Source organism: Ranitomeya imitator, chromosome 5, assembly GCF_032444005.1.
Source record: "Ranitomeya imitator isolate aRanImi1 chromosome 5, aRanImi1.pri, whole genome shotgun sequence".
NCBI classification, from domain to species: domain Eukaryota; kingdom Metazoa; phylum Chordata; class Amphibia; order Anura; family Dendrobatidae; genus Ranitomeya; species Ranitomeya imitator.
In genome coordinates, this window is record NC_091286.1 from 445,991,078 (window position 1) to 446,005,343 (window position 14,266).

General features: G+C 48.2%; 1 protein-coding gene across 2 annotated transcripts in view; it reads right to left on the reverse strand.

The window, feature by feature from the left end:
• The window catches only part of LSG1 (large 60S subunit nuclear export GTPase 1), a 30,651-nt gene that overhangs the window by 13,386 nt on the left and 2,999 nt on the right, over positions 1-14,266 (reverse strand). The window contains exons 3-7 of one of the 2 annotated variants that reach the window (XM_069727182.1): positions 11,534-11,654; positions 11,325-11,411; positions 11,152-11,238; positions 10,566-10,626; positions 10,259-10,435 (exon numbers count right to left, since the gene is read on the reverse strand). In XM_069727182.1, the coding sequence (XP_069583283.1) occupies positions 10,259-10,435; positions 10,566-10,626; positions 11,152-11,238; positions 11,325-11,411; positions 11,534-11,654 (533 nt within the window). The remainder of the gene's footprint in view (positions 1-10,258; positions 10,436-10,565; positions 10,627-11,151; positions 11,239-11,324; positions 11,412-11,533; positions 11,655-14,266) is intronic. The other variant, XM_069727183.1, reaches the window with a different exon arrangement.

Sequence of the window (14,266 nt, forward strand, 5' to 3'; positions counted from 1 at the left end):
TCGCAGAAGGGGGCACTCTGTTCTTGACTTAGTAAGCCTCCAGAATAGCCGTTCTGATCCAGCGAGCAACAGTCGCCCTGGAAGCCGGCAGGCCTCTACGCGTGCCATCAGTAATGCCGAAAAGAGAATCCGTCTTCCAGAAGGCAGCCGTTCTAGTCAGGTAGATCCTCACTGCCCTGACGAGGTCCAGCTTGTTCAACGATCGCTCCAGAGGATGAGTCGGAGCTGAACAAAAGGAAGGTAGAACAATGTCCTTGTTAAGGTGGAAGGTGGAAACCACCTTAGGAAGGAAGGAAGGCGGAGGCCTGAGGACCACCTTGTCCTGGTGGATGACTAAGAAAGGAGGTCGGCAAGAAAGCGCCGCCAACTCGGAGACGAGGCGGATCAAAGTGATGGCCACAAGAAAGGCCTCCTTCCAAGATAGAACCGACAGGGAAACCTCCTTGAGAGGCTCAAAGGGGGCCTCCTCAGAACGTTCAGCACAAGATTTAAATCCCATGAATCCATCGGGGCCCTATACGGAGGGACAGCGTGGGCTACTCCATGAAGAAAGGTCTTAACCTGTGGCCGAGAAGATAACGTCTTCTGAAAAAGGATGGAGAGCGTAGAAACCTGGCCCTTTAGGGAACTAAGAGCAAGGCCTGAATCCAGTCCTGCCTGTAGGAAGGCCAAAATGGAAGGCAGGGAAAAGGACATGGGTGAAACGTTGTTGGACTCGCACCAACGGAAGTAAGACTTCCAGGTATGATAGTAGATCCTGGAAGACGAAGGCTTCCTAGCCAGGATCATAGTGTGAATCACCCGGTCCGAAAGGCCAGACGCTCTTAGAACTGCGGTCTCCACAGCCATGCCGTTAAACTGAGCGACCGAGAATTCGGGTGGCAGATCGAACCCTGAGACAGCAGATCGGGTCTGTCTGGAAGGCGCCAGGGGGCGTCCGCAAGAAAATTGAAGATATCCGTAAACCAAGATCTCCTGGGCCAATCCGGGGCGATGAGAATGACTGGCACCCCTTCCGCCTTGATCTTTTTCAACAGCTTGGGAAGGAATGGAAGGGGTGGGAACAGATAGGGGAGCGTGAACTGCGACCAAGGAATGGCCATAGCGTCGACGCCCACTGTGAGAGGGTCGCGCGTTCAGGAGACGAACCAAGGAACCTTTCTGTTCATTCGGGATGCAAGGACCATTCCCCTGCCGCGAGGCCCTCGCGGCTGAGGAAGTCGGCGGCCCAATTGTCCACACCGGGGATATGCACCGCGGATATCACCGGAACCGTTGCTTCCGCCCAGAGGATCTTGGATACCTCGGCAAGGGCCAAGGAACTCAGAGTCCCCCCCTGATGGTTGACATAAGCCACAGCCGTGGCGCTGTCCGTCTGGATTCGGATAGGAAGGCCCCTGAGAATCCTTTCCCAGTGACGAAGGTACAGAAAAATGGCCCGAATCTCGAGGACATTGATCAGCAGAGTTGACTCCTGCGCCGACCAACGGACCTGAACAGTCAGGTGGCGAAACACCACACCCCAGCCGAGCAGGCTGGCATCCGTCGTCACTACTTGCCAGTGAACTGGAAGGACCTGCCCTGGGAGATGATAGGTGACATCAGCCACCAGTTGAGAGACCGTTTGACCCGGAGAGAGTCGGATCAGACGATCCAGGGAGAAAACAGACCTGTCCCACTGAGACAGAATGGCTTGCTGAAGAGGTCGCGAATGAAATTGGGTGAAGGGAATTGCTTCCAATGTTGCTACCATCCTCCCCAGAACCTTCATGGCCGATCGGAAGGAGGGAGGCCGAGGACCCTGGAGCAAGCGTATGTCCCGACGAAGGATGGATCTCTTGTCTTCGGGAAGGAAGACATTGGTCTGACGAGTAAGCATCAAAGAAAATAGTAAGGCTGCACCCTATAATCACATAGTCTCAATGGACATCAGGGCACACGTCCTCACCAGGGGGTCCATCCCAGATAAAAGGTCCAGATCCAAATTGAAGAAAGGGACAGCGCCACACCAGGAAGTGAAAAAGCAGCTCACATTTTATTCTGCCTCCTGCGGCAACGTTTCGGTCAAAGGAATAAGGCAGGACTTTTCGGTTGACCAGTCACCCGAAGTGGGCTAGGGTGTCGAGAATGATGGACAGATTTTCGTGAGCCTGAGAAAAGGACGGAACCTTGATGAGGATGTCGTCGAGGTATTGAAACAGAACCAGGCCTCGGACCCAAAAGATGGCCATCAGCGCCGCCATGATCTTCGTGAAAACCCTGGGAGCGGTTGCAAGACCGAACGGCAGGGCGACGAACTGAAAGTGTTCCTGGAGCACCGCAAAGCGCAGGAATCGGTGATGTCCTGGGAATATATCGGAACATGTAGGTAGGCGTCCTGAATATCTATGGAAAACAGAAATTCCTGAGCCTCCATGGAGCAATTACTGAACGAAGAGATTCCATCCCGAAGTGCTTCAGACAAACTCTCCTGTTCAGCAATTTGAGATCCAGAATGGGACGAACCGTGCCATCTTTTTTCGGCACCACAAAAAGGTTTGAATAGAAACCTGTGAACCGTTCTTTTTCTGGTACGGGAACGATCACCCCGGCTTTGAGGAGAGAAGTGATGGCTGCGAAGAAACCCGGAATTAGAGCAGGGTCTCTTGGAAGTCAGGATTCGAAGAAACGATCCCGAGGTCGTGAAACAAACTATTTTGTATCCCGAGGATACAACATCTCTGACCGACGTGTCCTCTACTGAGGAGATCCAGACGTCCCTGAAGAAGAGGAGACGACTGCCCAGCCTGGGTAGAGGACTGGGGTCTTGGTGTGAGTCATGCAGAGGTGGATCTTCCGGTCCTGGAAGATCTACCCTGGGAGTAGCGGGGACGCCAGGAAGGAGTGGGTCTAAAGGATACAGACTTCTTCTCTTGACGTGCCTGTGGCCTCTGTTGCTGTTGGTAAAAGGAGTTTGACGCCGCAAAGCGACGAAAAGGCCCAAAGGACCGAAATTGCCGTCTAGGAGGAGGGCGACGAGGTTTAGACTGGGGAAGGTGGCGTCCTTAATGATTTGGTCTAGCTTAGAACCAAAGAGTCGTGAACCCTGAAAAGGCAGGCTGGTAAGGGACTTTTTAGAAGACAAATCCGCCTGCTAGGCCTTGAGCCAAACGGTCCGACAGATGGCAACAGCATTGCTGGATGCCTGAGCCGCACAAGATGCGGCGTCCAGGGAGGCAGAGACCAGGTATTCACTGGCATGAGAAATCTGGTCGGCCAGCTCCGGCAGCTGTCCGGGTGAAGCCCCGTCCAGGATGCCCCGGTGAAGCCCCGTCCAGGATGCCCCGACGGAGCTGTTTGGCCCATTTGGATATGAATTTTGAAACCCAAGTGGAAGCAAAGGCCGGGCATAGAGTAGCTGCAGCCGCTTCAAAGGCTGATTTCGCAAAGGATTCTATAACCCTATCGTTAGAATCCTTTAGAGATGCTCGGCCGGACAGTGGGAGGACCGTGTTGGTGAATAGCCTAGAGACTGGAGGATCCACCGAGGGAGAGACAGTCCAATTTGTGGTAAGATCTGGAGAAAAAGGATATAAAACACCAAGGCACTTTCCCCTCTGAAAGCGTCTGGTCGGGTTCTCTCTTTCTCTGGTCATGATCTCCTCGAATTCAGGATGCGGAGCGAAAAACTTGGAAGGTGGTTTAGACCGTCTAAACGAAACCGCCTGATCTGCGGGTTCCGTAGAGGAATCCTTGATGCCACAGGTTTGATTTATTGCTCCAATGAGGTTCTGAACCATATCCCTCATGCTAGCGATTTGGTTAGAATCCAGCTCCGAAATATCCTCTGAAGGCACGTCAGAGAATGCCTTGCCTGACTCAGAGGAGGACTGGAAGGAAGCCGCCCGCAGAAAAGGACCGTGTGGTGAGATGGAGCGGGAAGAGGACTCAGACCGGCGTTCCTGTCTGGACTTTTTGCAGCTTATAATGGAGGGCTCGGACGGAGGCTCCTGCGACCCGCTGGCTACTGCGGAGGTCTTCAGAGGTAATCGATCCAGCACGGACACCAGAGTTTGAGACACCCGTGTTAGATCAGCCACCGATTGTGACAGAGAGGAAGCCCAGCCTGGGGTGGGGGTATCACTCTCGGGCGGATCGGCCGGGGGATCCTGGGCGGTGGGAACAATCGGGTTGCTGCAGGCCTGACAGAGTGGAGAGGACTGACCTGAGGGAAGTTTGTAGTTACAAGACGAACATGCAAAGTACTTGACTAAGGCAGAAGAAGAAGAAGAAGAAGTGGGAGGATGAGAGCGGCCTCCCTTAGAGGTAGACATTTTGACGGGTCCCTGGAGAAAATGCCAGAGGGTTAGGGGACAGGGGGGCAGAGGGGAGTGTCAGTCTGCAGAGCAGAGCTACTCACGGCAGACAAAAACGGAATCCAGGTGGAGGAAGTTGTCCGGCTTGCGGGTGGACCTCCGGGGAAGTCTTTAGACAGGGAGGCGATATGAGCTCCTGCCGCAATTCAAGAAGAGGACCGCAGGAAAAACGCCAGACTGCGCGCTCTGCAGGTGGTGGAGCGGCGATGTGTGTCTCGCCAGCGAAGTGGGGAGGGCGGAGTCTGCTGAGCGCTCATGAGCACCAAGATGGCGTTGGTGGGCGTAGAATGCGGGGAGAAGGTTTTCGGGTGGGAAAAAAGCCCGTCCGAGCAAACCGGAAGTGGCGCAGTCGTGGCGCCCGAAGTAGGCCCCGGCCGAAGTCGGGACCTAAATTAGAGGCCGCCGCCGGAGAAGAGAACCGCGGCGCCAGAGCAGTACGCCGCAGGGACTAAGCAGCGCGCTGCAGGGAATAAGCAGCGCGGCAGCCTGCCAAGGCCGCCGCGCAGACACAGGATGCATTGCGGCCGCCGAGCAGTGCGGCCACAGGGGGAAGCGGCGCGGCAGCCTGCCAGGCTGTCGCGCTGTAAGTGGATGCATGTAAAGAAGCTGCGGAGACACCATCACGTGTTTCTCGACGCAAACAGTGAATAGCCAGGCCTTTCCCCGGGAAGGAACAACCACGGGAAGGGCAGCATCCTATGAAGGAAAGCCACCTATGCCAAGCATGGTATCCATCCACAGACAGCTTGGCATAGGTGGCTTTCCTTCATAGGATGCTGCCTGCCCTTCCCGTGGTTGTTCCTTCCCGGGGAAAGGCCTGGCTATTCACTGCTTGCGTCGAGAAACACGTGATGGTGTCTCCGCAGCTTCTTTACATGCATCTGCATATTTCCCATAAGGGATGGGGGCAGTGTTCTGGAATCACTGCGTTGAGAAACACGTGATGGTGTCTCCGCGGTGTTGGATGTTTTGGTCTCCCCGAGGCCAATCATCTGTGCCTTTATAGCGCTGTAAGTGGAGACATTGTGGCCGGCGAAGCAGTGCGGCTGCTGGGAGAGCACTGCGGCCGCCGATGAAGGAGGCAGATCCAGCGTCCCTAGCCGGCCTTCACAGTGGGAAAAAAACGGCGCAGCTCAGGAGGGAGCGCGGCCGCCTGAAAGGCCGCCGCACGATGAGATTCTGCCCGTGTAGCTGCCCCTGGGATCCCTAGGAAAAATAAAGGTAAGAATCGTGCAGCATATTTCCAAAGGGACCTCTTCTCCCCCACACTGCGAGTGATCTGGGAATGGGAAAATACTCACCTAAACATCCCACGCAGTTACTAACCTGAGGGGAATGAGACATCCAGGAAGCTGTGATGGACGTCCTCGTCTCCTCCAACTGACAGGCTCTGGTGGGTGGGGGACGGAGCTAGGACCGGACTTCTAAGCACGCTTGTGTGCTAGGATCATGGTCCTGCTGAGGGATCTATGAGGATACGGGGTGGCAGTACACGCCGTACGCATAGTGGGACTACAGGTGTGACTGTTCACCCTGTATCCCTCTGGAGAAACTAAAAGAAAAACGACGCACATTGAGGTAGATAGGGGTCTAATAATAAAAAACCCGTGTCCAGCTCCTACTGACACGAAGCTAAACTGAAGAGTATAATGCCAGTCGGTGGGTGTACACTGCAGAGGAGGAGCTAACTTTTTTTTGTGCATAGTGTCAGCCTCCTAGTGGCAACAGCAGACACCCCATGGTTCCTGTGTCCCCCAATGAGAGGCGACAGAGAAATAAAACAATTTAAAAAAAAAATAAAAATCAAAACCTACACATATTTGGTATCGCCGCGTTCAGAATCGGCCGATCTATCGATAAAAAAAAAAGCATTAACCCGATCGCTAAACAGCGTAGCGAGAAAAAAATTCAAAACGCCAGAATTACGTTTTTTTGGTCGCCGCGACATTGCATTAAAATGCAATAACGAGCAATCAAAAGAACGTATCTGCACAAAAGTTATATTAAAAACGTCAGCTCGGCACACAAAAAAAAGCCCCCACCTGACCCGAGATCCAAAAAAATGGAGACGCTACAGATATCGGAAAATGGCCCTTTTTTTTTTTTTTTAAGGAAAAGTTTTGATTTTTTTTTTCACCACTTAGATAAAAAAATAACCTAGACATGTTTGGCGTCTATGAACTCGTATTGACCTGGATAATCATAGTGGCAGGTTAGTTTTAGCATTTCGTGAACCTAGCAAAAAAGCCAAAGAAAAAACAAGTGTGGGATTGCACTTTTTTTGCAATTTCACTACACTTGGAATTTTCCCATTTTCTAGTACAAGACATGGTAAAACCAATGGTGTCGTTCAAAAGTACAACTCATCCCGCAAAAAATAAGCCCTCACATGGCCATATTGACAGAAAAATAAAAAAAGTTATGGCTCTGTTAAGGAGGGGAGCGAAAAACAAAAAAGGGCTGCGGTGTGAAGGGGTTAACTGCACCTGTTTGGACTCGTTACCTGTATAAAAAAAAAAAAAACACCTGTCCACACACAATCACACTCCAACCTCTCCACCATGGCCAAGACCAAAGAACTGTCTAAGGACACCAGGGACAAAATTGTAGACCTGCACAAGGCTGGGATGGGCTACAGGTCAATAGGAAAACAGCTTGGTAAGAAGGAAACACCTGTTGGCACAATTATTAGAAAATGGAAGAAACACAAGATGACTGTCAATCTTGCTCAGTCTGGGGCTCCATGCAAAATCTCACCTCACAAGGTAAGCATGATTCTGTAACAAATCAGCCCAGAACTACACGGGAGGACCTGGTCAGTGACGTGAAGAGAGCTGGGACCACAGTCTCAAACATTACCGTTAGTAACACACTACGCCGTCATGCATTAAAATCCTCCAGGGCCCACAAAGTCCCCCTGCTTACGCCAGCACATGTCTAGAACTGTTTGACGTTCGCCAATGACCACCTGGATTATCCAGAGGAGGCATGAGAGAAGGTCATGTTTGCAGATGAGACAAAAAAAGAACTTTTTGGTGTCAAATCCACTCTCCGTGTTTGGAAGAAGGATGCGTACAACCCCAAGAACACCATCCCAACGGTGAAGCATGGTGGGGAAAACATCATACTTTGGGGGTGCTTTTCTGCAAAGGGGGACAGGATGACTGCATCGTATTGAAGGGAGGATGGATAGGGTCACATATTGTGATATTTTGGCCAACAACCTCCTTCCCCCATTGGTGCATTGAAGATGGGTCGTTGCTGGGTCTTCCAGCATGACAATGACCTGAAACAATCAGTCAGGGCAACTAATGAGTGGATCTGTAAGGCTACGTTCACATTAGCGTCGCGTCGCTGTTGCGTCGGCGACGCAGCGGCGACGCACGGAAAAATGCGTGCGTCGTTTTTTGACGAAATCGGACGCAAGAAAAATGCAACTTGTAGCGTTTTCTTGCGTCCGACGCTAGCGTCTAAAACGACGCACGTGTCGGAAAACGCGTGCAAAAAGACGCACGCGTCCCCTATGTTAAACATAGGGGCGCGTCGCCGCTGCGTCGCCGACGCAACAGCGACGCGACGCTAATGTGAACGTAGCCCAAGAAGCATTTCAAGGTCCTGGAGTGACCTAGCCAATCTCCAGACCTGAATCCAATAGAAACTCTTTGGAGGGAGCCAAAACTCTATGTTGTCCAGCGACAGCCCTGAAACCTGAAAGATCTGGAGATGATCTGTATGGAGGAGGGGGGAGGGGCAAAATCCCTGCTGCAGTGTGTGCAAACTTGGTCAAGAACTACAGGGAACATCTCACCATTGTAATTGCAAACAAAGGTTTCTGTACCAAATATTAAGTTCTGTTTTTCTACTGTATGAAATACTTATTTCATGCAATAAAATGCATGCTAATTATGCAAAAATCATACAATGTGATGTTCTGGATTTTTAAGATTCTGTCATACTTGAAGTGTAACTACGATAAAAATTACAGACTTCTCCATTCTTTGTAGGTGGGAAAACTTGCAAAATCAGCAGTGCATTAAATACTTATTTATCCCAGTGTATATACACTTATTTGTATACAAAACCTACAAGAAACAAAATGAGCAAAAACCCTGCTGTAACTAAATAAATAAATAAATAAAAAGCAAAAGTGCATGCATTTAAAGGCTTCCCCAGACTGGTGTTCACTGGTTGTGACCCGGTCCGTTTGTCTGCCCTTATTCACAAACTGAGGTCAACTTTGACACATGGTAAGGTTTTTAATATTAGACAGCGTAGGACTGTCCCGATCAGAGTTACCGTGTCGTGGTGGGATAGCTTTTATGCTATTTTTGATCAAAAACAGTATTACTAAAAACTCTGTTATTTAAATGCACTTTTACTTTTTATTTATTTAGATAAAACAGGGTTTTTGCTCATTTTGTTTCTTGTAGGTTTTGTATGTTTTATGGCCAATGTGAACATGCGTTTGTGTTGCATGTATACCAACTCAAGCCAAGCTCAACTTTTGTGCTTTTACGCATATTTGTGAATATAATATATAATTTTTTTTTCAGTATATTGATCGACTTATCTACTATATAATTGTCAAAGGGTCACTTCCATCTTTCTGTCCTTCTGTCTGTCACGGATATTCATTGGTCGCGGCCTCTGTCTGTCATGGAAATCCAAGTCGCAGAATTGGTCGTGGCAAAACGCCCACGACCAATCAGCGGCGGCCACAGTCCGGCCGAAAAATGGCCACTCCTTCCTCCCCGCAGTCAGTGCCCGCTCCATACTCCCCTCCAGTCAGCCCTCACACAGGATTAATGCCAGCATTAATGGCCCGCGGTGTAATGCACTCCATTAACGCAGCTATTAACCCTGTGTGACCACCTTTTACTTTATGCAGCATCAATAGTAAAAATATCTAAAGTTACAAATAATAATAATAATAATAAAAAAAAAAAAAAAAAAAAGGTTATTCTCACCCTCCGATGTAGCGCCCTGTACTCGGCAGTGCAAGCGGCAGGTTCCGGTGCCAAGGATGCTATGCGAGAAGGACCTGCTATGACGTCACGGTCATGTGACTGCGACGTCATCACAGGTTCTGCGCTCATACCAACCCTGGGACCGGAAGCTGCCGCGTGCACCGCACACAGGCGCCAGGACTTCAAGGGGCTCTTCGGAGGGTGAGTATATGTTTATTTTTTTATTTTAAGTCTTTTTTTAACCACGCATATAGTGCCCACATTGCTATATACTACGTGGGCTGTGTTACATACTGCGTGGGCTGTGTTATATACTACATGGCTGCTATATACTACGTGGCCAGTGTTATATACTATGTGGGCAATGTTATAAACTGCGTGGGCAGTGTTATATACTGTGTGGGCTGCATTATATACTACATGGCTGCTATATACTACGTGGCCAGTGTTATATACTATGTGGGCAATGTTATAAACTGCGTGGGCTGTGTTATATACTGTTTGGGCTGTGTTATATAGTGCGTGGCCACTGTTATATCCTGCGTGGCCTGTATTAATGCATCGGGTATTCAAGAATATGTCGTGGCCTTTGCTATGTACTATGTGGCTGCTATATACATACATATTCTAGAATACCCGCTGCGTTAGAATCGGGCCACCATCTAGTCTTATATACTTATCTAGACACCTACATCTCTCTCAGTCAGGAGAAAGTTATGGGCTTTCAGACCTACTCTGCCCTATGCAAATAGTATACCTTCTCTCAAGTTTAGGTACATGACTTTGCACATAACACCTCTTAGGATATACAGTTTTAAGTGGAAAATGGCTGTAATGCATGGCAAGTGATAAATTAGATTTAAGGGTTGTATGAAATCGGAGAAAAGTGTAATGAATACAGGAAACAATATAAAAAAATAAAGAAAATACACATACTTTGGCATCTTCAGAAAGTCTCTGCGCCTCAGCTAATGCAGACCAGAACACAACTTTAACACCTTCTTTCTCAAAGTGGGCCGCCCAGGCCTGTCGCTGGTATTCAGTTAACAAGTCTGCCTTGTTTATTAGGATTATATTTTCTTTATGTGGATTTACTTCTTTGACATATCGCTCCTTCGAAAAATAAAATGAAAACATTGTCATGCTGCTAACACAACTGTACCATTATATGTTATATCAATTTGAATTAGTTTGGAAGAAAGGGGCAGCTTTGAGGTCTCCTTTTCCATGTTTTTAAACTTACCAAATCCTGGCATCTGAATAACAATGGATTTCTGCCATCCACAATCTGTACAACTATGTCACTGAAAAAAAAAAGCGTCAGCCACTTATAAAACTGAATTATATGGATGGTAATGATCTTAAAAAGAAAATCAATAAGTGCTTGCGGCATACTCCCACACAAGACACTATATGTGACATTACATTTCCTACAGTTTGTTTGTTGCAGAATTTAAAGGGACACTGTCACCTGAATTTGGAGGGAACAATCTTCAGCCATGGAGGCGGGGTTTTTGGGTGTTTGATTCACCCTTTCCTTACCCGCTGGCTGCAATATTGGATTGAAGTTCATTCTCTGTCCTCCATAGTACACACCTGCGCTGTGCAATCTTGCCTTGTGCAGGCATGTACTGCGGAGGACAGAGAATGAACTTCAATCCAATATTGCAGCCAGCATGCAGCCAGCGGGTAAGGAAAGGATGAATCAAAAACCCCAAAACCCCGCCTCCATGGCTGAAGATTGTTCCCTCCAAATTCAGGTGACAGTGTCCCTTTAAAGACCGAACGGCTACAGATGATGTATATCAATTCATCCCTTTATTATTTACCTCCTTTCTAAGACTCTCCAGAGCTGACGCCAGAAATCTAGATTACGTTCAAATGGTGTAAGTATCAGTTTCTTTTCTTCTTCAAGTCTAATAAAAAGGAAAAATAAAATCTACTTATCTATGATACGTTATACAAAAACCCAAGTCACATGCTGCATTCGGTAAGAATTTACTTAGCGAGCTGACGCCTCCACTCCAAAAAATTCTCTCTCTCAGACTGCTTCAGCACCTCAGCGCTGGTACTTCTGTCCCAGTATGGCCTGCAAGCAACAAGAAAAATTATGATGATGGTGTGTCTAAGAGCTCATGATGTACAAGAACAGAAGGAGAATTATGGACGATACATAGCAACACAGACTATAACAAGACAACACAGTCTTACCTCCGGGGGATGCACAGAAACTGCTCATTTTCTTCATGAAGTTTATGGATTCTGTTAGATTCCTCTGATGTCAGCAATCCTGTCCTGGCTTCAGCTGGGACAAACTTAATATTGAGTTTCTCTACAATAAGAAATCAAGGCAGATCTTATATAAGTAGTTGGAAACTAACTAAAAAAAAAAAAACCAAAACAACTGTTTCCCTTTTGAGTTTTCACATTTTTTTTTTTTTTTTTAGAAAAACCATTTAAAGGGAGTCTGTCACCTCCAAACAATGGCAACTAAACTGCATAAACATTTATATAGGAGACGCAGCCCGTACAAAAATCACACTAGACGTGCAGTTTACTTAATATTTGCTGAAGAATTAACTTATTCAATATGCAAAAGAAGGTGCTTCAGTGCACCCTTGGCGTGGCCTATGCCTTGGTGCCCCGTTACACCCTTCTGTTTGCATATGAGAACCAGTTCCTTTCCTTAAGGTACCGTCACACTAGACGATATCGCTAGCGATCCGTGACGTTGCAGCGTCCTCGCTAGCGATATCGTCCAGTGTGACAGGCAGCAGCGATCAGGCCCCTGCTGTGCTGTCGCTGGTCGGGGAAGAAAGTCCAGAACTTTATTTCGTCGCTGGACTCCCCGCAGACATCGCTGAATCGGTGTGTGTGACACCGATTCAGCGATGTCTTCACTGGTAACCAGGGTAAACATCGGGTAACTAAGCGCAGGGCCGCGCTTAGTAACCCGATGTTTACCCTGGTTACCATCGTAAAAAAACAAACAGTACATACTTACATTCAGCTGTCTGTCCCTTGCCGTCTATTTCCTGCACTGACTGCTGGCCGCAAAGTGAAAGTGAAAGCACAGCACAGCGGTGAGTCACACAGCGGTGACTCACCGCTGTGGCTGTGCTCTGCTTTCACTTTGCGGCCAGCAGTCAGCAGGAACCAGACGGCAAGGGACAGACAGCTGAATGTAAGTATGTACTGTTTGTTTTTTTACGATGGTAACCAGGGTAAACATCGGGTTACTAAGCGCGGCCCTGCGCTTAGTTACCCGATGTTTACCCTGGTTACCGGGGACCTCGGGATCGTTGGTCGCTGGAGAGCGGTCTGTGTGACAGCTCTCCAGCGACCAAACAGCGACGCTGCAGCGATCCGGATCGTTGTCGGTATCGCTGCAGCGTCCCTAAGTGTGACGGTACCTTTATGCTGATTGACAGCACACCCTTGGTAAGATAAGTTTGATTGCCTGTCCACCGACATTGGAGGAGCACAGTGCCACGCTTCCAGTGTCTCTGCGGGCACACACCATGTGAAAGTGGCATAAAGTACAGACCAAAAGTTTGGACACACCTTCTCATTTAAAGATTTTTCTGTATTTCATGACTATGAAAATTGTACATTCACACTGAAGGCATCAAAACTATGAATTATTAACACATGTGGAGTTATATACTTAACAAAAAAGTGTGAAACAACTGAAATTATTTCTTATATTCTAGGTTCTTCAAAGTAGCCACCTTTTGCTTTCATGACTGCTTTGCACACTCTTGGCATTCTCTTGATGAGCTTCAAGAGGTAGTCACCGGGAATGGTTTTCACATCACAGGTGTGCCCTGTCAGGTTCAATAAGTGGGATTTCTTGCCTTATAAATGGGGTTGGGACCATCAGTTGTGTTGTGCAGAAGTCTGGTGGATACACAGCTGATAGTCCTACTGAATAGACTGTTAGAATTTGTATTATGGCAAGAGAAAAGCAGCTAAGTAAAGAAAAACAAGTGGCCATCATTACTTTAAGAAATAAAGGTCAGTCGGTCCGAAAAATTGGGAAAACTTTGAAAGTGTCACCAAGTGCAGTGGCAAAAACCATCAAGCGCTGCAAAGAAACTGGCTCACATGAGGACCGCCCCAGGAAAGGAAGACCAAGAGTCACCTCTGCTTCTGAGGATAAGTTTATCCGAGTCACCAGCCTCAGAAATCGCAGGTTAACAGCAGCTCAGATTAGACCAGGTCAATGCCACACAGAGTTCTAGCAGCAGACACATCTCTACAACAACTGTTAAAGGGACACTGTCACCTGAATTTGGAGGGAACAATCTTCAGCCATGGAGGCGGGGTTTTGGGGTTTTTGATTCACCCTTTCCTTACCCGCTGGCTGCATGCTGGCTGCAATATTGGATTGAAGTTCATTCTCTGTCATCCGTAGTACATGCCTGCACAAGGCAATCTTGCCTGCGCAGGCGTGTACTCAATATTGGATTGAAGTTCATTCTCTGTCATCCGTAGTACATGCCTGCACAAGGCAATCTTGCCTGCGCAGGCGTGTACTATAGAGTCTATAGTACACGCCTGCGCAGGCAAGATTGCCTTGTGCAGGCATGTACTACGGATGACAGAGAATGAACTTCAATCCAATATTGCAGCCAGCATGCAGCCAGCAGGTAAGGAAAGGGTGAATCAAAAACCCCAAAACCCCGCCTCTATGGCTGAAGATTGTTCCCTCCAAATTCAGGTGACAGTGTCCCTTTAAGAGGAGACTTTGTGCAGCAGGCCTTCATGGTAAAATAGCTGCTAGGAAACCACTGCTAAGGACAGGCAACAAGCACAAGAGACTTGTTTGGGCTAAAGAACACAAGGAATGGACATTACACCAGTGGAAATCTGTGCTTTGGTCTGAGGAGTCCAAATTTGAGATCTTTGGTTCCAACCACCGTGTTTTTGTGCGACGCAGAA